Source organism: Cryptosporidium bovis, assembly GCF_009768925.1.
Source record: "Cryptosporidium bovis isolate 45015 chromosome Unknown contig_16, whole genome shotgun sequence".
Taxonomy (NCBI): Eukaryota; Apicomplexa; class Conoidasida; order Eucoccidiorida; family Cryptosporidiidae; genus Cryptosporidium; species Cryptosporidium bovis.
Window position 1 is genome coordinate 1,727 of NW_027125032.1, and position 20,730 is coordinate 22,456.

At 30.8% G+C, this 20,730-nt stretch overlaps 10 protein-coding genes across 10 annotated transcripts; 4 read left to right on the forward strand and 6 right to left on the reverse strand.

The window, feature by feature from the left end:
* Positions 1 to 328: 328 nt before the first annotated feature.
* FG379_000739 (uncharacterized protein) lies at positions 329 to 1,363 on the forward strand (the record flags this gene model as incomplete). The annotated part of the gene is made up of 1 exon (XM_067326149.1): positions 329 to 1,363. One exon carries the CDS (start codon positions 329 to 331, stop codon positions 1,361 to 1,363), a length of 1,035 nt encoding a protein of 344 aa, XP_067182834.1.
* Positions 1,364 to 2,883: 1,520 nt separating this feature from the next.
* Positions 2,884 to 3,900, reverse strand: FG379_000771 (transport protein; the record flags this gene model as incomplete). Its single annotated transcript, XM_067326181.1, has 1 exon — positions 2,884 to 3,900. The coding sequence occupies one exon, from the start codon at positions 3,898 to 3,900 to the stop codon at positions 2,884 to 2,886; it is 1,017 nt and encodes a 338-aa protein (XP_067182866.1).
* A 494-nt stretch (positions 3,901 to 4,394) lies between these two features.
* Positions 4,395 to 5,417, forward strand: FG379_000782 (sensitivity to microcin B17; the record flags this gene model as incomplete). The annotated part of the gene is made up of 1 exon (XM_067326192.1): positions 4,395 to 5,417. One exon carries the CDS (start codon positions 4,395 to 4,397, stop codon positions 5,415 to 5,417), a length of 1,023 nt encoding a protein of 340 aa, XP_067182877.1.
* A 512-nt stretch (positions 5,418 to 5,929) lies between these two features.
* On the reverse strand, positions 5,930 to 10,441 carry FG379_000793 (uncharacterized protein; the record flags this gene model as incomplete). Its single annotated transcript, XM_067326203.1, has 1 exon — positions 5,930 to 10,441. One exon carries the CDS (start codon positions 10,439 to 10,441, stop codon positions 5,930 to 5,932), a length of 4,512 nt encoding a protein of 1,503 aa, XP_067182888.1.
* A 918-nt stretch (positions 10,442 to 11,359) lies between these two features.
* On the forward strand, positions 11,360 to 13,702 carry FG379_000804 (uncharacterized protein; the record flags this gene model as incomplete). Its single annotated transcript, XM_067326214.1, has 1 exon — positions 11,360 to 13,702. One exon carries the CDS (start codon positions 11,360 to 11,362, stop codon positions 13,700 to 13,702), a length of 2,343 nt encoding a protein of 780 aa, XP_067182899.1.
* A 194-nt stretch (positions 13,703 to 13,896) lies between these two features.
* Positions 13,897 to 14,652, reverse strand: FG379_000815 (glycolipid transfer; the record flags this gene model as incomplete). The annotated part of the gene is made up of 1 exon (XM_067326225.1): positions 13,897 to 14,652. The coding sequence occupies one exon, from the start codon at positions 14,650 to 14,652 to the stop codon at positions 13,897 to 13,899; it is 756 nt and encodes a 251-aa protein (XP_067182910.1).
* Positions 14,653 to 15,071: 419 nt separating this feature from the next.
* Positions 15,072 to 17,354, reverse strand: FG379_000826 (transcription factor IIIb subunit; the record flags this gene model as incomplete). Its single annotated transcript, XM_067326236.1, has 1 exon — positions 15,072 to 17,354. One exon carries the CDS (start codon positions 17,352 to 17,354, stop codon positions 15,072 to 15,074), a length of 2,283 nt encoding a protein of 760 aa, XP_067182921.1.
* Positions 17,355 to 17,688: 334 nt separating this feature from the next.
* FG379_000837 (uncharacterized protein) lies at positions 17,689 to 18,092 on the forward strand (the record flags this gene model as incomplete). The annotated part of the gene is made up of 2 exons (XM_067326247.1): positions 17,689 to 17,853; positions 17,943 to 18,092. The coding sequence occupies 2 exons, from the start codon at positions 17,689 to 17,691 to the stop codon at positions 18,090 to 18,092; spliced, it is 315 nt and encodes a 104-aa protein (XP_067182932.1).
* Positions 18,093 to 18,549: 457 nt separating this feature from the next.
* Positions 18,550 to 18,915, reverse strand: FG379_000848 (chaperone DNAj domain chaperone; the record flags this gene model as incomplete). Its single annotated transcript, XM_067326258.1, has 1 exon — positions 18,550 to 18,915. The coding sequence occupies one exon, from the start codon at positions 18,913 to 18,915 to the stop codon at positions 18,550 to 18,552; it is 366 nt and encodes a 121-aa protein (XP_067182943.1).
* Positions 18,916 to 19,407: 492 nt separating this feature from the next.
* Positions 19,408 to 20,148, reverse strand: FG379_000740 (co-chaperone; the record flags this gene model as incomplete). The annotated part of the gene is made up of 1 exon (XM_067326150.1): positions 19,408 to 20,148. The coding sequence occupies one exon, from the start codon at positions 20,146 to 20,148 to the stop codon at positions 19,408 to 19,410; it is 741 nt and encodes a 246-aa protein (XP_067182835.1).
* Positions 20,149 to 20,730: the final 582 nt, after the last annotated feature.

Consider the following 20,730-nt stretch of genomic DNA (forward strand, 5'->3'; position numbering starts at 1 on the left):
GCAATTGAATTATCTGTAGATACAGATCAAAATATTACTTTATAGTTACCGCAAAATCTAATGAATATATTGGACATTATAGTTAATGTAATATTTAAGCCCCAAAAGTTGTGAAGTAGAAAACCCCGCCTTCTGTACTGGTAACTAGATATTTTTCACGAGTCGAAAATTGTTTACAATTCTGGAGTTTTATTTTAAATAATTCTTTATTTAAAATAATAAGTTACATATACTACTTATTTTGTCTGGCGAAATGCGAAATTGTTGTTTAAATATAAGTAATATATTCAAATTATTGATTCTGTTTTTCCTTTTTTCGCTTATTGAAATGTCTTCAAATTCAAATTTTAAAAAAGAAATTAAAAGCATTTCTGCTCAAAGGCTTCCTGATTCCTTTGAAATCGAAGGTGAAACTATTTATAATGAATTGTTTCTTGTTTTTGTCAAAGAATCTGGCCCTGGTACAAAAATACCATTCCTGTTGTCAGTATATCTTGAGTATTCTCCGAAACAAATGTCTGGACTAATATTATATGAGAAAAAAAGTGATATATTTTTGGTTTTAGACATAAGTTCTAATGACAAAATAGCCATATCAAATAAAGATGGTCACTTTACCATAATATTTGAAGAGTTTAGCCTATATTTAAATAAATGCAAAGTGATTGAGAAAGGTACTCAAGAAGAGAGTTCTGGAATAAAAATTGCTTCAAAAACATTCGGTAGTTTCACAATTGGTCAGGATTCATCGTTAACTAGTGGAGGAGCACCTTTAGATAAACACCCTATAAGCCATTGTGAAGTTGGAGGAGATGGCACAATTACTAGAGGGCAGACTACATTGACAGTGAAACACTATAAACTGAGTGGAATTCCAAATATACCGACATATCTAAGTAAAAAATATACTTATTTAATACCAGGCAATTTTGATTATAACAGAGATCAAGTTTACACTTATCCAGGATCTAGTTATATACAATTTGTTGGGACTGTAAAAATTTCAAATCCAAAACTAGAGCCTCATAAAGTAGCTGATGACCAACAGTCAATGGAATTGTTTACATTTGAGAGAACATATTTAATATTTAACTCTGAAAATTTTTACTATGGTATTCCAATAAAGATTAATACAAGATGTACTATTGGAATGAGAAATGGGTTAATTAATTGCAAAGGTGAAGAAGTAGATTTTTCATATTCTATTTTTGATGGCTTAATGGGAATTGATGAAATGAAGGCATTCACTACAAATGTTCTTGGTCTTAGGATAATTATTTCAGGTAATGTCGATGAAATCGTTGATATTGCCTTATCAAGGATATCTGATGAGTTCCCTGGAACTGATCGCAAAAAACCATAAATGATATTCTATTTGTGTAATTAAAATTCTTGGCTATGTTGTGTTTGTTTTTTTAAAAGAGAAAACTGTATTTAAACAAAAAATTTGGGCTAACTTGTATGATTTTGTGTGTTTATTTTATCGGGAAGTTTGATTTACCTGCGAAATATATTTAATCCAATATCCATTTTGATGCAAGTACAAATGTATGATGCATTAATGGCGTTTTATTTCATAAATTTGAATCTATTCGACTGAATTTACTGGTTGTAATATATGTCATATTCATGGGGAATAGTATTGGTTTAGATAAAGACAGTAAAGTCAAATTTTTTTAGAAATAATTGGGGTATTTAATTAGGATGTGGTAGTGTGAACAGTGTAGTGCGTTAATATAATTCTTAAGTTATTTTGATCATGTCTGAATATTTTATTAATCTGTCTTGTCTTAATAGTAATACGAGTTTTATGTCATATCTAAATTATTTCACTATATGTATCTATCTAAACACCTATATTGGATAGTTGGCACGCAAAATTCAAGTAGTTCGTAAGTTATTTAGAACGTATGTTCAGTTTGAAACTTTGTTCACTAGTTAGAAATCACCTGTTTAATTAAAAAAATGTGCTTACTCTTCAATGATGTAAAAATAAACACGTAAAATATATATCAAGTAATAATTTATTATTTTCTTACATAGATCGATTTAAAGTCAATTTAATACTAACAAATTTGAATCTAACATTAACGAGAGAACGGAAATCAATAGAGTAGAATAGTATTAAGATGTTCGTATTATTTCTAATAATAGGACATTTATATAAACTTCAAGATCGCCCCAATACTCACAGTAATAAGAGATAATTTATTATTTATTTGATATTATTTCAACCGTATCATTATTTTATTTTTTACTTCAAACCTAAATTTATCAAATATGGAAATACTTCAGATTTCAACAGAAAATAAAATGTTACTGTTGCACATTAAACATTACAAACCAACAAAAAAATAACATTCTGTAGGTTAAATGCCCATCTTCGACGCATAAATATTATAATTCTAAGTGAAAAACGAAGCTAACTTTGTTTTGACTCACTAAAATACTGTTATCGAATTTTTTACAAATTTCAAGAAAAACGTGGCGCTAGGACTCGGGTGTTAATTATATTACATTAAAACAAAAACTTTCTAACACACTATTTGAGACTTAAAATAACAAATTATACCTAAAAGTGGTGTTAATATCCAGTACTAATATCCTTTAGATGTAATGTTAATAAAAGTATACATAGTTATCTATCTTTTGTCTGTTTACCGGGATACTTTTCTGCCTCTGAAATTTTGTTTCAAATAGTGAAAGTAAATTCAATTTTTAACCTCCGTTAAATATGTAAATAATAATTTATACTCCTCAAGAATAAGGAAACAAATTTATATTCATCATGAATAAAAGATTTACAAATGTTTTATTTTCGTCCAGTTTAATCAAATAACATTCTTGATTTATGCTCTTATAGCAAAATCAAAGGAAACGGATTTAGTCCAGATCTATTTCAGTCGGTTGTACTCCATCCTTTTTGGCTATATTAATGCGTTCTTCAAAGTCAGAAAGCCTTCTGTAAACAGAAATGAGTTCGGTGAATCCCCTCCATCTTGCTTGAATAATAAGAAATATCCTAAACATTCTGCTTAAAAATCTCGAAACCGTCGAATAATCTTCAACAGTCATTGATTCGTGAAAGAAAGATGGCCATAGAAAAACGGGTCCCGAAAAGTAACCAAAATCGTTTGTCATGACACTCAAATACAGAAATGGGAATGTAAACTTGAATGTACGGTAATAATTTCTCGTTAATTCACCGTAAACTTTCTCTAATTCTTCCCTCTCAACTGCACCTTCTTCATCCTCATTTAATGCAAGCACTTTCCTGTACCTTGCTTCAAGTTTTTGATTTTCGAAATGCAAATATGGAAGTTTGTAACTTGAAGCTGCGATAATTAACAATTCAACTGCAAGAATAATGAACGGTGGGTAAATTATTCCATTTTTTACCTTTCCAATTATTAAAATTTCTGGAATAGAAGTTGACATCGCAATCAACTCAGGTATGATCTTAAAAAATGTTAACAGGGCATTTAAAATTTCGAATGAACAAAGACGAAGTTCTTTTGCCCACTTAGCAGTGTCCTCTTGAATTCTCTGAGATGCTCCCTCAACTTCGCAAATATAATTCCAACTCTTAATGTAATACTCAGTTAATGCTTGTCTCCAGTAAAATACAAACACATTAACTAAATAACTCGAGAAACATCTCATTCCTGTGATAATGAAAAAACTTGGAAGTAGTCTTGATACTGCAAAATTAATAAAATCATCCAATTTATATTTATGACTACCATATTCACAATCAGAAACCATTTGCTGAATTTCTCCAAGAACTTTTAGTAATTTAATTCCTATGTCCGTTTCATACCATAACAATACAGTGATCACTATTAATGGTGGGTAACACCTAAGAAAATATTTCTTATTCCAGAAAAATGGTCCAATCATCTTATTTTATTTCTGTTCTAAATACAAATGTTCGAATTTATTTATTATTTTATCTCTTTGTTTGATTATAAAGTACTTCAAATTTCAATTACCGATATGGGTTTACTTTCTATTTTAATCAATGACTGAAACTATAGTACTACAGCTTCTTTAATTGAACAATAATGTAACAATACTTTAAATTAATACAAATAACGAGAAGATTATTCTTTTCTTGTTTTTAACTGATTTATTTTGACAATGTTTTGCACACTTTTGATACCCGGCGGGATTGCTTCTGAAAATAGATGCAATCCACAATTTACCCAATATTATATTTAGACCCGTTCCCGGCATGTTTAAATTAATTTTTTTCCCAGAAAACCACTCATTACAATAAAATAGAAATTTAGAATAAAATGGAATCAGTTCAAACTTAATTTAAGAGGAAATTATTTTAATATTTTATTTTTGAGTGTCTTAAAGTTTTTATTATCTGTAAATAGAAAGAGAAGATGTTTAGCCAATTCTTTGCAGACAGAAGGTATGCATTATGGGCATATCTCGGATGGTTTTTAATATTTGTATTTGCATTTGCTGAGTGTTTCTTTGATACATACTCAAACTACTTGTATCAATACTTCACTGATAGTATGCAAAGCTTATTAAATCCAAAGCCAGGAATAAAAAAGGCGACCAGAGAAGACTTTATGAATTTTTTATATTACTTTTTCTTTATCGAAATAGCAGGTGTATCTCTTTGTAATTCAGTAAGATCTTTATTGGGTAACTTTATTGCATTTAAATGGAGAACGGCTTTAAATAATCATTACGTTTCAAAGTGGGAATATTTGAGGAGAATAGAAGGTGCTTCGCAACGTGTACAAGAAGATTGTCAAAGATTCACTGTAATATTAGAATCAATAGCTCTTGAAGCATTTTACTGGCTTTGCAGAGCAATTGCCTTTTCCCGTTTGATTATTATTTATGGAAGAGAATTACCATATGTTCCTTTTTTTGGTTCTCACACTTTCTCACTTTTATTTGCATCAATAAGTTTTGAATTATTATGTTACATTCCACTGTTGATTGCAGGTATTAAACTCCCAAGTATAGAGTATGAGAACCAAGTTTTAGAGGCATCTTATAGGAAGAGATTAATTTACTCGGAAAGTACGAGTGTAAGCAATGAAGATTTACTTACAATAAGGAAACTTTTTATTAATGTAAGAGAAAACAGTTTCAGAATGTACAAACATATTATGTTTGTCGATTCAATTTCAAGTGTAACTCGCTATTTCAGTTACTATCTCATTGATTTCTTAGTTATACCTGGATATCTTGATGGAAATATGGGTTATGGAAGATTTACGGGTATAACAGAAGTTGTTTCGCATTTCCTAAGAATTTTAAGTTATATTAGAGATCAATGGAGCAATTTAATTGAGCTTTTGTCAGTTAAACAAAGGTTAGATGGATTTGAGGCTTATTTAACCGAATGCTGCAACTCTGAAGCCCTACTAGAGGCCCAAGAATAAAAGTAAATTAACCAAAATTTCTGTTTCTGTTCAAGATGAATTCATCTAAATTTCATTCAGAATTTGTCAGTTTAACATGGAATTTTTTTTGTCTCGTATTTGTAAAAATATAATGTACCCTGTAAGCGTAATATAATTTGCGTCTTCAATATTAATAACCAAATGACATACTTTCTTGTTCTATTCAAAAATTAGTGAGGAAACGAGAAGATGTTTATTATACAAATATTGAGAATTATCTGAAGACCGTAAAATATTAATTCGAGTAGGCATTTGTTTCTTAATTGATATATTTTGGAGTACAGTATTGTAACTTTTAGTTTGGATTACATATTTAAATCCTGTTTATATTGGGAAGACAAGATTGAAGCATAAATAAAATCGTGAAAAAAACAAATAAATGTGATTTTGATTAAATATTAAAAAATAATAATAAACATTGATAAAACAAACGCCTATTTTAGATAAATAGTTAATATTTATTGTTTTGATACATTTTTAGTCAAAACATTTTAGAGGAAAGTGTTGCTGATAATTGTATTATTCTGACTGTTTGTTGAATTTTTTGTAGGTCCCCAAACTAAGTAATTGCTGTTAATAGAATATAGTTTCTTAGTGTTTGATATATCGTATAGTTTCTGAGTCTCATTAATACCCCATTCAATCCCGAATGAATTTTTTTCTTCTCTTCCCTCTTGGGTATATGTTCCCCTGAGTCCCTTATTGTTTCCAAGAATAGAGAAGTCAACTTTATCAGCACTTATTCCATCTGCTTCATCAAATATTGATACAAATCCAGAGTAAGAAGAGTTAACTATATCAAATATAAGTGTCACATTACTTCCAAGGCTTTCGAGAGAATTATCAAAACCTCCCCAAGGTTTATTAATAGAAGGTGAAAATGGATCATATGCTCCATCTGAGTTATTGTATTTGACTAGTTTTGGGATTCCAATAAGAGCATAATCTGAAATGGCATTACAGGAACATTGGAACTTTGTTACTTCTTTTGAATTCTGCCCCGAAATTGCATATGTTGTTCTACATGAGCTTGTTTCCCATGATTTATTTATATTTGCAGCACAAAGCATTTGAGTAAGGTCAAGCTCATCTTTTGTAGGTATTTCAAAAGAAAATTCGACCTGCTGAAGCATGTTGTAGGCACGATAATCAACTGAACACCACATTAAAGCTGAAGAACCAACGTAAACTCCTGGTTCTAAGAGTAATGAGCTAAGATCCATTTGAGCAATAGCATATAATGAGGAATACAATTTCTCTGATCCAATTAATGTAGAAGAGAGAGTAAAAACAGAATTTGAACAATTTGAAATAACCTCTTGTGTGTTGTAATAATACTTTCGATTTAATTTCATATAATAAGAATCAATTAAATGCAGTTCTCTAAAATCCAATTTTGTCAAATACTTAAATTTAAAGGATCCCAAATCGATTCCGGAATAAGCTGAGAAGAATGAGGTTGATTTTATATTAACCTCAATCTTAGAATGTTCTCCAATATAAGAAAGAGACTCATTTTGCCCATTGTTCCAAAAAGAGAATCTATTTGCTACAGCTTCTATTCCCCTTAGTAAAGTGGACATAAGTTCATTACTTGGATTTAGTGTGGAGCCTATTTCGCTATTAGTAGATAAAAGAAGATCAATTATATCAAGGAGAAGATACTTTGTGCCTATGTTATTAGAGCATTCTGCATTTAAAGTGGAATTTGGGAGTATATCTATGGGTGACAATGTGTCAATTTCCAAAGATGGTGTTTCATTAGCAACTTGCAGAATTCTTTTTAAAATGAACAATTGTTGTAGCCTGGATGCGGAAAAATCCAAGGAATATGGAACTTGAAGTTGTGGATCAAGGATTTTTTCGTAAAGTAATTTGAAATAGTCGTTCCAAACGAGTTTTTGGGTGACGGGTTGATAAAATAAACCAGTTATAAGCTGAAAAGCTTCATTTAATGAATAGTATGTTATATTATTAAGGACGGTGGCAATTGCATCCATTATAACATCCTCACTATCACCGTCTGACATATTTATAACTTGTTTAGGGCAAATTTGTGCTTCTATCGACCCATTAGTACACCAATGTGCAAAAAATGATGGTTTAAGTTTCATTTCTGAACTACACGGAATACTACAACCACTATTTGAAAATGTCTGTGCTCTGAAGTAAATGTACCACATTTTAGATGTTGATGGAAGTCTTATAACTTGAGGTAGAGATTGGAGAGAGTCTCCCAATAGCAGAACGGTTGAATTTGTATCCAAAATAATTGAAGAGGAGGCTATTATTCCTACTGTTGGAAAAACTCCAGACTGAGATTCAGATTGATATAAAATCTTTTCTATTGAAAAGAATATGGCATCAGTGAGAACTGACTTTGAAGGATCTGGTGGAAAAGTGTTAATAGTACCAATATAAGGAGGTGTATCAACTACCACATAATAAGAAAACATAGTAACACCACTTACAGGCGAAGCAGGAGCAGCCCCACCAAAACTGCTGAATGTTCCTATTTTTGAATTATATGGCTGATTAAAACTGGCATAAAAATTAACATAGCAGTCAACATTACTTCTTAGATTGATTCCTATTGGAGGAACTTCAGCTGTAACAGGTATTGAGCCATACATATTTATGTTTGATAGAGCGACTTTATCTGGAAATACCTTTAGCTGTATAGTTTGTAGATTCTGACAGAGAGCAAATGCGGTCAGGTATATTTGTGTTGAAGTAGAAAGTGAAGTATCTGATTCCAATGACATTTCAACTGATATAGAAGTATTCCCATTTGTAGATATGTATCTTGAATAAATAGAATCTTGAAAATGATCCCAAGGTTGAATAGTTGATGACAACTTGATAATTTGTGGAATTGATATTGGTACAATTGGTAGTATTGGAATAACATTACAAAAACTATATGGATACCATGTTTCGTTGTATGGATTGTCGTTTAAAACAGTAATTCTGAACCAGGATCCAGCATCTGAATATGATTTAAATGCTTTGGGGAAATTAATATCTGTAACATTTTGCACAATCATTGCTATTTTTGTTTTATCATAGGCTGTGTTTGGTAGGTTAAGGGACCATGTTTCACTTGTTATTGGATTACTATTACAAGCTTCTATCTTAGTATCATCAATTTTACAGCTTCCAGTGACTGCATTTTTTATTTCCGTTGCTGCCTGCTGTTGGGTTACGGTTTTTTTTGGTTTAAAACAAAGCCAATTAACCTTAATTCCTTCAACATCTTGACTTCTCGGAACGAATCTTGGTGATCTACAACTCATTGCTGTTCCAGAATTTCCATATTGCCCAAACATTCTGAGAACATAGGGTTCACCTAATGAAAAATAGTTAAACGATATATTAATATCTGAATTTTCATACACATTAAATGGAGCAGTTACTAAAAATCTTGGTCCTGCATGATATATATTGTAAATTATTGATTGAGAAATTCCAATACCTGGATATTTCAAATTATATGGTTTAAGACTAGTTGGTGAATTTTGCGATAATTTACCATTAACTGAGTACCTTATAAATTGACTTATAGACGTAATTGTTCCAACCATATGCTCTGGCTGTGTTAGGGATCCGGAGTATTTTAGAGGAGGTGGATAAAAAGGACTATTAGAGGTAGGATAAGTTTCTGTAGAATCTACATGGCAGAGAGATCCAGCTTTGAATCCTATCCCGAGCTCATTTGAAACTAAAGGAAACGTCCCGTTATAGAAACAACCACCAATAAAATTTGTTTCTAGAAATTTATATGGAGGAATTACATTAGCGAGCTGATCATTTACATTTTCACCGAGAGAGTATGGTACTTTGTTAAAGAAGAAAGTGCCTTGTAAAGTATTTAAGAAGTATCTATTTGTTTCGGAAGTATTTTTAATAAGTTCGAGAGATTCCCTGAAATTAGATTGGTTGTAATTCGAACCAAATGGTTTAGGATAGTAAAACTCAAAATTGCTTCTACAATCACTATTGTTTCCATTGTAATTTGAACTTGACTTTGGAAGATTTGATGGTGGTAAAATTCTGAGTGGAGAGAATCCAATTGGTATATTGCTTGCTCCCCACCATGGAACAATTCTATTTTCATCCTTTTTCCAATCCTGATAAATTGTAATAGGTAAAATTGCCACTGTTGGAACAACTATAGGAAGATAGCCAGATAAATGTGAACTTAAGTGAGTTTCAGGTTCAATAATGTCGTTTAACACTTCATTTTGTGTTGTATAGTTTCCATGAGTGAGGGTTATATTAAATTGATCTAAAAATAATCTAGAAATATTATCACCCCTTACTGTTACTCCAGGTAATACATCATCAGGGAGAAAGATTTTATAATTTATTGGGAGAGTAAAAGTTCCGTCAAAATCAGCTGCTAAATTCAAATATGCTGGAAGATCATATGTCCTTCTTCCATAAAGGTGGCCGTTTATCCAATTTATTTTTGGTATTGTCCCTAAAATTGCATTTGAAGTTGGAACTAGTGAAAGAGTATGTGAGACTATTGAGGCTGGAATTAAATATGTAATGTTCACAAACGAATTAGTTTGGAAAACTGAAGAAGTTGCCATATTCAAATAGGAAGCAAAGTATGTACACGCTCCTTCAAGTATTGCAGTTGAATTAATTTTTAAATCAGAGTAACTACCTCTCAAAACCACTGAATCTTTTAAAAAATCGGTATTGCATGAAAATTCCACCGAAAACCCACTTGTGCTTTTTGTATTCCCTATTAAAATACTTAACGGATACATATGGCTACACGGTGTCAAAAGTTGGGGATACTGAGGATATGCATATAAAGAGCTGAAGTAATCAGGTCCTTGTTTTCCCGTAACAACTACAGTACTGTATGGTTGTCTAAAATGGGAAGCAAACTGATTGGTATAGTCATGGGTCGAATATTCTGCAGGTTGTGTTTGTGAAAGACATTCTATTATTCTTTTAAATGCAATAATTAGTATTAAAAATTTCATTTCTACTGGATTACCAAATTTTATATCCCTTAATGTTAGATAAAAGTATTTATTCGCTTCGCTTATTATACTAATAAATCGAAATTTGATTTATAATATACAAATATAGTTACATGAGATCAACTACCCTTGAGTTTTGTTATACTTGACTAATTTCATTGAGAACTAGTGACTTAGATAGCAGTTAAATTAAAAAAAACTTTTTCCAGCGTGAACAAATATTTTCATCAATATTTAACAACCCATTTTCCATATTGTTTGTGGAAGAATGTAAACAAAAAGTTTTGTAAAAATGAGTGTGGGACAATAATAATAATATAGGTGTGGAACTTTTATAATATCATTGTTACTGTTCCACACTCATTTTTAGAGAATAAATTGTGATCTAAAAATGATTTGTAAGATTTTAAAATTAAAAATTTATATATCTAACCTTTATAAATCTTAAATACAATTCCAAAGAAGTTCAAATTAAAATTCGTATGATGTTTTGTCAAATATATATATTTTTAAAAATAACGAGTCCTTATTAGTGTTTTGTTTTTATTTTGTCTAAAACGAAGCTTAATTTCAAGAAATAGCCAAAAAGCTGATAGAGAGTGTTTGTCTAAACCTAAGTAAAAAAAGACCCTGGAAACAATTTGGTTGAAACGTTCTTATAGCGGTTGAACTATAGAACATTAGTTTACGAATGAGTAAGTAAACTTAGAGTAGGATTACAAAGAGGTGCAAATAGTTTTTTGAGTGTGTTTAATAATTATTCATATTCATTATTAATACATATGTTTTTATAATTCAGTCAATATTGTTGAACCACAAGACTGGCGCCAGTAATAATTGTCAAAGAGGCCATTTAAAAGGCAGATCCTAATAATTTAATAATTAATAATCTATTTGTAAATTTTGTCACCAGAGAACATGACTGTATGTGGATATTCAAATTTGGTCAGAGAAAGTAAAGCTTTTGAGAACTATTATCGAACACAAAAAATAGTTCTTGATGAAGAATGGAGTGAATTTATTGAATGCCTCAAGACAGATCTTCCTTCAACATTCAGAATAGTGGATGCAAGTCCCTATTCAGAATCTGTTAAAGAGCTTATGAAGGAGATGGAAAAAGTTGATATCAATGATAATGGAGAGAAATCTGCCGATAACGAGAAAGAGTTTTTATTGAAAAAAATACATTGGTATCCAAAAAGTTTGGCTTATCAAATAGTTAAATCCAGGGATAAATTGAGGAGATCTTCAGGTATTTCGAAGGAATTTCACTCTAAGTTGGTTTTAATGAGCGATGGAGGAAGTATTTTACGTCAAGAAGCAGTTAGCATGCTTCCGGTTTTGTTTTTAGATATAAAGCCAATACATACCGTTTTGGACATGTGTTCAGCTCCAGGGAGTAAAACTTCTCAAATAATTGAAATATTTCAGACAGAGAATTGTTATAATGAAAATAAATTTCCTAAGGGTATTATTATTGCAAACGACTTAGATACGAGACGAGCACATATGCTTATTCATCATACGAGACACTTGAATTCACCTTCCTTAATTGTAACAACACATTCTGCAGATCATTTCCCAGATTTGTATTTAGATGACAAACCTATGAGTAGTGAGCTTGGTAACTTAGAAGAAAGCACAAGTGAAGAAAGTCAAGTAAAAGTTTTAAAAAAGTTTTATTTCGATAGAATACTTTGTGACGTTCCCTGTAGCAGTGATGGTACCCTGAGAAAAAATCCTAATTTGTTCCCAAAGTGGTCGGCTAGTTTTTCGATTGGTTTGCATAGGCTTCAAAGAAATATACTTTTAAGAGCTCTTAGTTTACTTAAGCCCGAAGACGGTATCTTGGTTTATTGTACATGTTCTTTAAATCCATTGGAAAACGAGGCAGTAGTTGCTTCTGCAATTAGTTCTTTGGAAGGGAAGATCAAGGTTGAGATACTAGATCCGGAGAAAATTTCTGAAGTTTCAAGAGACGTTATTTTAAAAACAAGATTTGGAAGAGGTTTATCTATGTGGAAGGTGCCTGTACCAAAAAAACAGATTAAAAAGGAAAAATATAAACAGAAAAAGAATAGAAAAGAAGCACAAAGTGATAATTCTAATTACTTGAAAAGTGATGAGGATAATTCAGATACAACAAAAGAATTTTTTGATGATTATGAGCAAGTGCCTTTTCATTCTAGGGAAACGATATTTCCTTCTATGTTTCCACCAAAATGTGAACAAATAAAAACTGAACTTAGGAAGTGTTTAAGAATATCTCCTCATCAAGAGAACACCGGTGGTTTTTTTATTTGTGCAATGAAGACAACAAGAATAAACAAATCTGATGTTGATATCAAGACAGTTAGTTATCAAGATTATACAAAAATGAAGGTTCAGGATGATTATTTAACTTTATCAGTGAATCCAAACAAGGATAGTATAATGAAGACATTGTTTAACTCATATGGAATTTGTGGATATGATGAAAATAAAATTACTAATACCCTTTTATATAGAAACCCAAAAGGTGATTTTAATAGAGCAGCCAGGGGAAAGAAAAAAGTTGGAGAAGACTTGGAAACTGTTAATAATGGAGAGGAATATGTGGAATATACAGAGGTAAACAACATGGAAGATGAAATTAGATTTCCAAGGAAAATGTGGCAAATTTCGAACAGCGTTAAAGATTTTCTTTTTTCAGTAAGATCTAGGAACCCTTTGAGAGTTATTCATGCGGGATTCCCCGGAGTTGAGCTTTCTCGCTATAGAAAGGGTCCAATAATCTTGGATAATGAGGTTATAGATGAGAATTTTCCACCAATATATAGATTTAATTGTGCTTACAGTAATTATCTTTACTTGCTACATAAATTACCATTGAACGATACTATAAGATGTAGAGAGTTTTCCATAAAGACGGTATGCATGCTGCTTCAATCATTGGAAAGACCTTCTGATTTAGAAGAGGGGAAAGAATTTCACCCGTTTAGAATTCCAAGACACATGCTAAATGAGAACGAGTTTCCTGATTTAAAGGGGATATTTGATCATCCAGGCTCGATAATAATTCGTCTGAATTTGGATATGAATGTTAAAGGGGAGAAAGAGGAAAAAGCTAAATCATCTCACAACTCTTTTGCGGGCTCATTACGACCAATATTTCTCCCTGCTCATGTAGGTCGTCATCACGTTGAATTGCTTTTAGACAAATTCTTGAGATACTGCGTTAAGTTCCATATTGAAAACATACACAAAAAGATGAGCAAGTAAAACAAAAATTACAAATCCGGACTAGTTAAAAATATAGGTTACTTGTTCGTTACATAATTAATCTAGGTTATTAATATAAACAACAATCTTTGTAGGATAATTATTATTATAATTCGATTGAATAATATACACTAAAAGATATGAATTTGGTAGAAATACGTAGATAGTAGGTACTTCATTCTGCTTTTCATTTTTTAAACAACATGTTTAATGTTGCAATTATATTTGTCCAAAAGAAAATCTATATGGGAGATACAAGGTCTTGAGATATATATTAATTCTTTAAGAGCGTTAATTCCTGTTTCTATATCTGAAAATCCAAGATTATTAATTAACTCTGTTTTGTTGGGAACTAATTTAATTGCCATCATCGCAATTGTGTACTTTGTAAATCCATGATAAGGCCTAAGAGAACGGTTATAGGCATCTAAAATTGATTCATAGAGATCTTCCCCCGATACAAAAATAATATTTTCAATAAAATTAAAGATGAAGTTGATAGACCTTACTACCCACAGGAATTTAACAACTCCATTGCCATTATTTGATTCAATTCCATTTAGTGTATGAATTTCAATTTGAGATCTTAAAAATTCTTCCACTGTTTTAGCACCGCTTGATTCATTCGTCCAAACATTGAGAGAGTCCCTAGTGTTGTTCAGTATATCATTCTTTAAAATTGTACATATGAAATTCTTTCCAAGTACTACGTGGTACAAATTTGAAAGTTGTATTGCACTGATACAAAATTCCTCAAATAATGGAATAGTTATAGGTACCGAACTGTTCTTTATATCATATCGAATTAAATATGAGTTCTTAAAGTGTTCAGATATAGCACTTATAGTGTTACAGCTACTATTATCCCTGTCAAATTGTCCCTTTTTGCAATTAATTTCTTTCAAGTGTGAAGGTATTGCATCTTTAAATGCATCCGAATACTCGGTCATCTTAATTGCTATTTGTCTACGCTAACTTTTATCTCACTAAATAAACAATTTTTCGAGGAAAATTCTAACAATAGAATTACGTTACTTCCAAAATTAAACGATTACTAGCTATATAGAACAGTGTTCCCTCATGTCCTTTTTAGATTCGTAAAATAAATTAGGTTTGAAAGGTCATTCCCGCCTTCGGCGGGTTGTCCTTGGGATTGAAACATTGCGAATTTATATTCGCATGCAAAAGTAATAATAATTAAGAAATGAAATAATAAAATGTTATACTTTAATTAAATAATGAATATAATTATACGAACTTAAGTGGTTTTGATTTTTTTCATGAGCAGTCGGTCTAATAAAGGAAATTAAACAAACGTTGTGGATGTGACGGTAGAGCTTAAACAAGATTAATATTAAACTTTTAATATTTAAAAAACGGTAAAAAGTTTTGATAATGTATCTGAATTTACATGTTTAGTTGCACCCGGACTTGTTTTTTTCAAAGCCATCAGGACACTTTCAATGGCATTACCAGGTTGCAATTTTTGCATCTTAGATGATTCCTTACTTTGAGTGTCTTTCTTTCGTTTCTTAGATACAGGTAGGTTTGTTTTATCTTTTTCATCATCTGAAAAATCAGACATAGATATTCTAGTAATGCTAGTTTCATCTTGATTACTATTTCCAACCATAGGTTCGGTATTCACCTTAATATCAATAGCCAAATCTGTTTTCATATTATTTAAAGTTTTGATTATTTCATTCTTGTTAGTGTTTTCTTTTACACTATCTCCTTTGCTAATTTTTCTAAGCCAGGAAGGAGGTAAGGTTTCCATGGTTATTTCGTCCCAAAGAAGCCTTTTTGCCTCCTTCTCATCTTCATCTAGTAATAAATCATTAATTTCCGAGTCGCTTATTTCACTTAAATCATCAGAACTAGATAAGCTTTCTTGGGGGTTACAATAACCATCATCTAAATTTAGTGACTTTCTGAAATCGACATATTTGTTCAAATTATCTTCAATATCACCATAGCCACCATCATTATCACAATCTTTATCTAGCTCATCCATATCATCTCTGTTTCCATTGCTAGTTGACGAAATGGTTGTAGAAACATCTGATACTGAAAAGATATCTCGTGAATTATTTTCAGCGAAAATAAAACTCTTTTGAGAAGAGTAATCTTCAGATCCGTTACTTGATAATTTATATTCACTTAAATCTTTGAATAAAAAATGCAAAGGGTCAATAATAAGATTGTCCTCAACATCTTCATCTGAATTTCTGTTTTTACAACTATCCTGTTTTTCATTATTATTAGTACATTTGAACTCATTGTCATATTCATTACCATTGCTTATTTTGTTCTTCGTGTTTAAAGTGGATTTAGTAGCGCTTTCCTTTGCCTTGTCAAAAGCGTTTATTAATTTTGAAGCAATAACTGTAATATCTCGAGATGTTGGTTCATCTTCACATAATTTATCTTGATTAATGTCTAGTTCAATTCCTCCTAAAAATTTTGGAAAGGAAAGTTTTTCTTTAGAAAATTCCTCAAATCCACCCTCAATTGCATGACCATCAGAACCATCCCTTACATATCCAACTTTTCCTTCTTTATCAATTTCATCAAGATTTTCATCATCATATTGGGGATATTCAAAGCTCGTATTATCAATATTTGCGAAATCACTACCATTTTGCTTTCGGAAAATATCATCTACAAGTTCGTTTTCAACTGCTTTTTCTCCGCGTTCGTTCTTTTCTTCAGTAATAGCCAATTTTTCTTCTTCAGAAATAGCCTGTAACTTATTTTTGTTCTTGAGACGGTGTTTTTCAAAACAAGGAGGACCTCTCATTATAGGAAGCGAAAGAAGATCAACATTTTCAAATTCATCTGCAGTTAGTTGAGCTGTTGATGTGTGTTTGAACTCAGCCAAACGTTTTAGAAGAGTAGGAGATGATATCCTAACTATCTGGGAAATTTCTGTAGAACTAACTGGTATTCCATGGTATCTGGCTGAAATTAACAGTGCCGCTCCACAAAGACCTGTAGGTCTTCTTCCTGTTGTAATCCAATTTCTTGTTAATGCCTGCACTATTCTAACTCCAGTTGCAGCAACCATATGTGTTTTATCACCAAGATTCATTTGAGCTGCAAATCTTTCCATAAACATGGAAGGATCTATATTTGGAACATGCAATCTGAGAAGTCTTAATAATTTCATAAAAACCTGTCCTAGAACTTTAACAGGAGTTTGTAGGACATCGCTGAAATCAATTAACATATGTGGAGTCTTTTCTCTTCTGCATATTGCGTATAAACAAGCGGAAGCAACATGTAAATTGTTTCTTCCAATTGTAAAACTTCTTTGAACTGCCATTAAAAATACTCTTTGTGCAGATTCAATGTGACTACTTGACAATCTAAGTTGGTCAGCTATTCTCTGTAAATTATGGTATCCTCTTTGTAATACATGTTCTCTACTTTCTCTGCTACCATATACAAGGGCAAAACCTCTCACCCCTGATGATGGTACAAAGTGCCCAACCATTTGCATTGAACCATTTGAACATTCACTGAACTGAAGTCCCTCCACCATCGTGCTCTCCTCCAAAACAGTCCCACAGTTAGTACATATTGTCTCACCCCTTCCTTCATGAACTTCAATACTAGTGCTCGAACACTGAGGACATGTTCTCTGACTCATCTTTCACTAGCGCTTAAATCTTTAGATGAATTTAATACCTTTGGGTTACATAGGCGTATGTTTCAAATAAATTCAAGAAAAGCTAGATATACCTTCTATGTAGAGGAGAATATATAAGTTAATTTCTTTTAATATTTTTTTTCAATATTATTATTTTTTTCCTCAACTTCTCTAGCTATCCTCTTATTCTGATTCAACATCAGATTATCAATTATGCAGACCAAACCGCTCCCGCCTAAACTATTGGACTATCTACTACAAGGAACTTTACTAACAGTAACAACTGTATTTTTAACTACTTATTTATTGTTTACTTGTTTCATTCCAACGAATAATGAGTGGGAAAGCACATTGCAGAAAAACAGTTAGAGACTGTATCAATAAGATGACGGAGAATATGAATAGGATCATTGAACATAGTCAAATCTCTACTTTAGAAGGAACTGCGTATGACTCATTTTTGTCTTCTTTTTCAATGAAAATTCAAATTAACAAGATAGTAAGTTTTATAGTTTTAATTTGTTACAATTAATATTACTTCTTTACTTGTTTTATTAAATCTGGTATTATATATAATGTTACTCTAAGATTCAATGTTGTCAAAGTATCCAACAGGTAGTAGCTGAAATCACTTTAAATGACATTTTAAATGATCCAAAACTTAAATATGATGCGGTTCAGAGCTACAAAAATGATTATATACTTAAGAAGCTTAAAATAGATAATTACAAGATTTGAAATAAAGCTAATTAGTTTACATGTGTTTTCTGAACTTGTTATTGTATTTAATTAGTTCGTTGGATCTCTAAAATAAAGTCTAAATTCGTGACCTTCCTACTTTATCACTTGGTTTGTAAAAAAAAGTGAAATAAGGGAGAATAAGTGATATCAATGTTATATTAATAAAGAAACAGAAATAAAACTGTTCTTTATACTCCGGAAAGTGAGAGCATTAACATTCAATTTGAAAAAAAAGAAAAAACCACATAATTTACATTATAAAGATCATGGAACGACAAATATATGAAAGTAAATTTATATTAGTTATGCTTTGAGAAAAAAAGATGAAAAAGCGTTACTATTGGCCATTTCAAATAAAATAGGTAAATATATATATTTTTAGTTAATTAATTAATTGACTTTTATTTTCATTTTTTTCATTCAAATAGTGTATGCAATTAATTGGTTACTGTATTCAGTAATAATCCCTTTTTTCATTGCAAATTAATTCTTTTGCTTCATTTACTTTTGAAGCAATATAATTAGAACCACCATTATCTGGATGGTTTCTTAGCATAAGCTGCCTATGTGATTCCCTTATTTTCGAAATCGATGAAATAGGAGTAACATTTAATATTTTATATGCCTCTAATATTGTCATAGGGTTCTCAAATCCTTTAGTTTTAAATAGCAGTTTGTTTTTTATTCTTCTCCTCAAAATTTTATTCAAAGAAACGGAGGTTGCGAGCTTTTCATTGTTAAGAAGGAATCTTGATGCCTGTCCAAGTACTAGAAAACCAGTAACACTAGTTGTCAAAAAAATAGTTAATGGCCAGATCATTTATTTTCATTTCTAAACTTAATAAGTGTTCCAACAAAGCAGATTATAATTGAAATGTTTATTTAATAACTAATAATAATATATTGCTTCCTTTCAAAATGAATGACACAATACATTTCGCTTCTTTTTGTCTATAAACGACTTTACGGCTAGTTTGAATTTACAGGTTAATATTATCCGCGGTAAATATTTGTGTTTGAAAACAGTCAATTATTTTTTCTGTATAATTACTCAATTAATCTGAATTTAAAGTTTAATTTGAACACGTGATTTTAACATTGCCAAAAAATTATTTTGTTCCGCTGGAATTTCATTTGTTTTATTAGGGCAGGATTTTGTTCAGTAAAATATGTAAGTATATTATTATTTCCAATTTTTAGTTGTATGATGAGAAATATGTAGATTAAAATGACTTAATGTTGAGAAATTATTAGACTAAAATACATAAATAGATGTAATATGCCGGATAATCTGACAACGATACCATTAATACTATTTATTCTTTACGGTGCCGACTTTTGCAGCCCTTAAAACTCGATCCTTAATTTTATATCCAGGTTGAAGTTCCTCACATATAAGTCCCCTAGGTCTTGACGAATCTATTACTTCAAAAATAGCTTCATGTTCCTTAGGATTGAATTGCTTCCCTAGGGAGCTAAATTTAACTACGCCATTTGCCTCTAAAACCTTATTTAAAGTGAGCGATGTTATACTTATTCCATTATAAAGGCTAGCAAGTTGTGAATTTTTATCTACCTTGTCAATTTCAATTAAAGAAAGAGCTTTAGAAAGATTGTCTGCTACTTCCAAAAGTCCTTTAGCAAAGTTGCTTATTGCATATAACTTAGCCGATTCAACATCCTTTTTATGTCTTTGTCTTAAATTTTCATTTTCTGCAAGAGAACGAATATACTTTCCCTTGCACTCTTCAACCTGGTTTATATACTTTTCGACATCATCCTCCAGAACCTTTATTCTCTCTTGTAATAACGATATTTTAGAGAATTTATCCTCACAGTCTTCTAAATCAGATATGCCGTTTTTGAATTCTTTTCCACTGTAATAATTCACTCGATTTTTATATTTATATTTTATAAAGAAAATGTTTCTTAATAAGAAATGATTTGACGCTCCTCTGCTTGCTAAGTTTCTAAAAAGTACTTTCTCACCAACTGGTAAAAGAAAGCTGTGAGTTATTCCTCTAAATACAGGATAGTCTCTCGCTAAAACCATTTCAATCCCCTTAAATAAATACATGCTTAATTGTATTTCGGTGTTATTCACCTTATATAAATATTATGAATGTGCTAATGTAGTTTAAAAATCACACAAATCAGAATTAAAGAATTGTGAAAAAGTTTGAAGAGCCTTAAGTTTTCAAATTATATGGTATTTAAAAGATATCAAAGATAAATTACTTATGAATAATATACCATTTTCGTGTTTACTATATTTTACAATACGTTTGGCGCCAATATTGCATTTAATGTAATTCTTTGTGATAAGTTCAAGTAAAATGAAAGTATGGATGGTGTGATTATTTGAGAGGATAGAAGTGGAATATGTAAAATGATAATAATATGAATGCATTTATGCAATTTATATTTAAACTTGTTTTGTGTTCAGGTTATTATTCCTATTTAAAGTTAGATCTTGACATATAAAAAAATTCATTTGAAACTTCTTTTGGTATTAGTGATTCGTTATGAAGGTTTGACTGTAACAAATTATATTACTTATTGTTCGTTTCTTGCAAATCATTGATATTTAATACTGATGGGAAAAGTGTGATATGTTGATTATTTTTCAATGGTT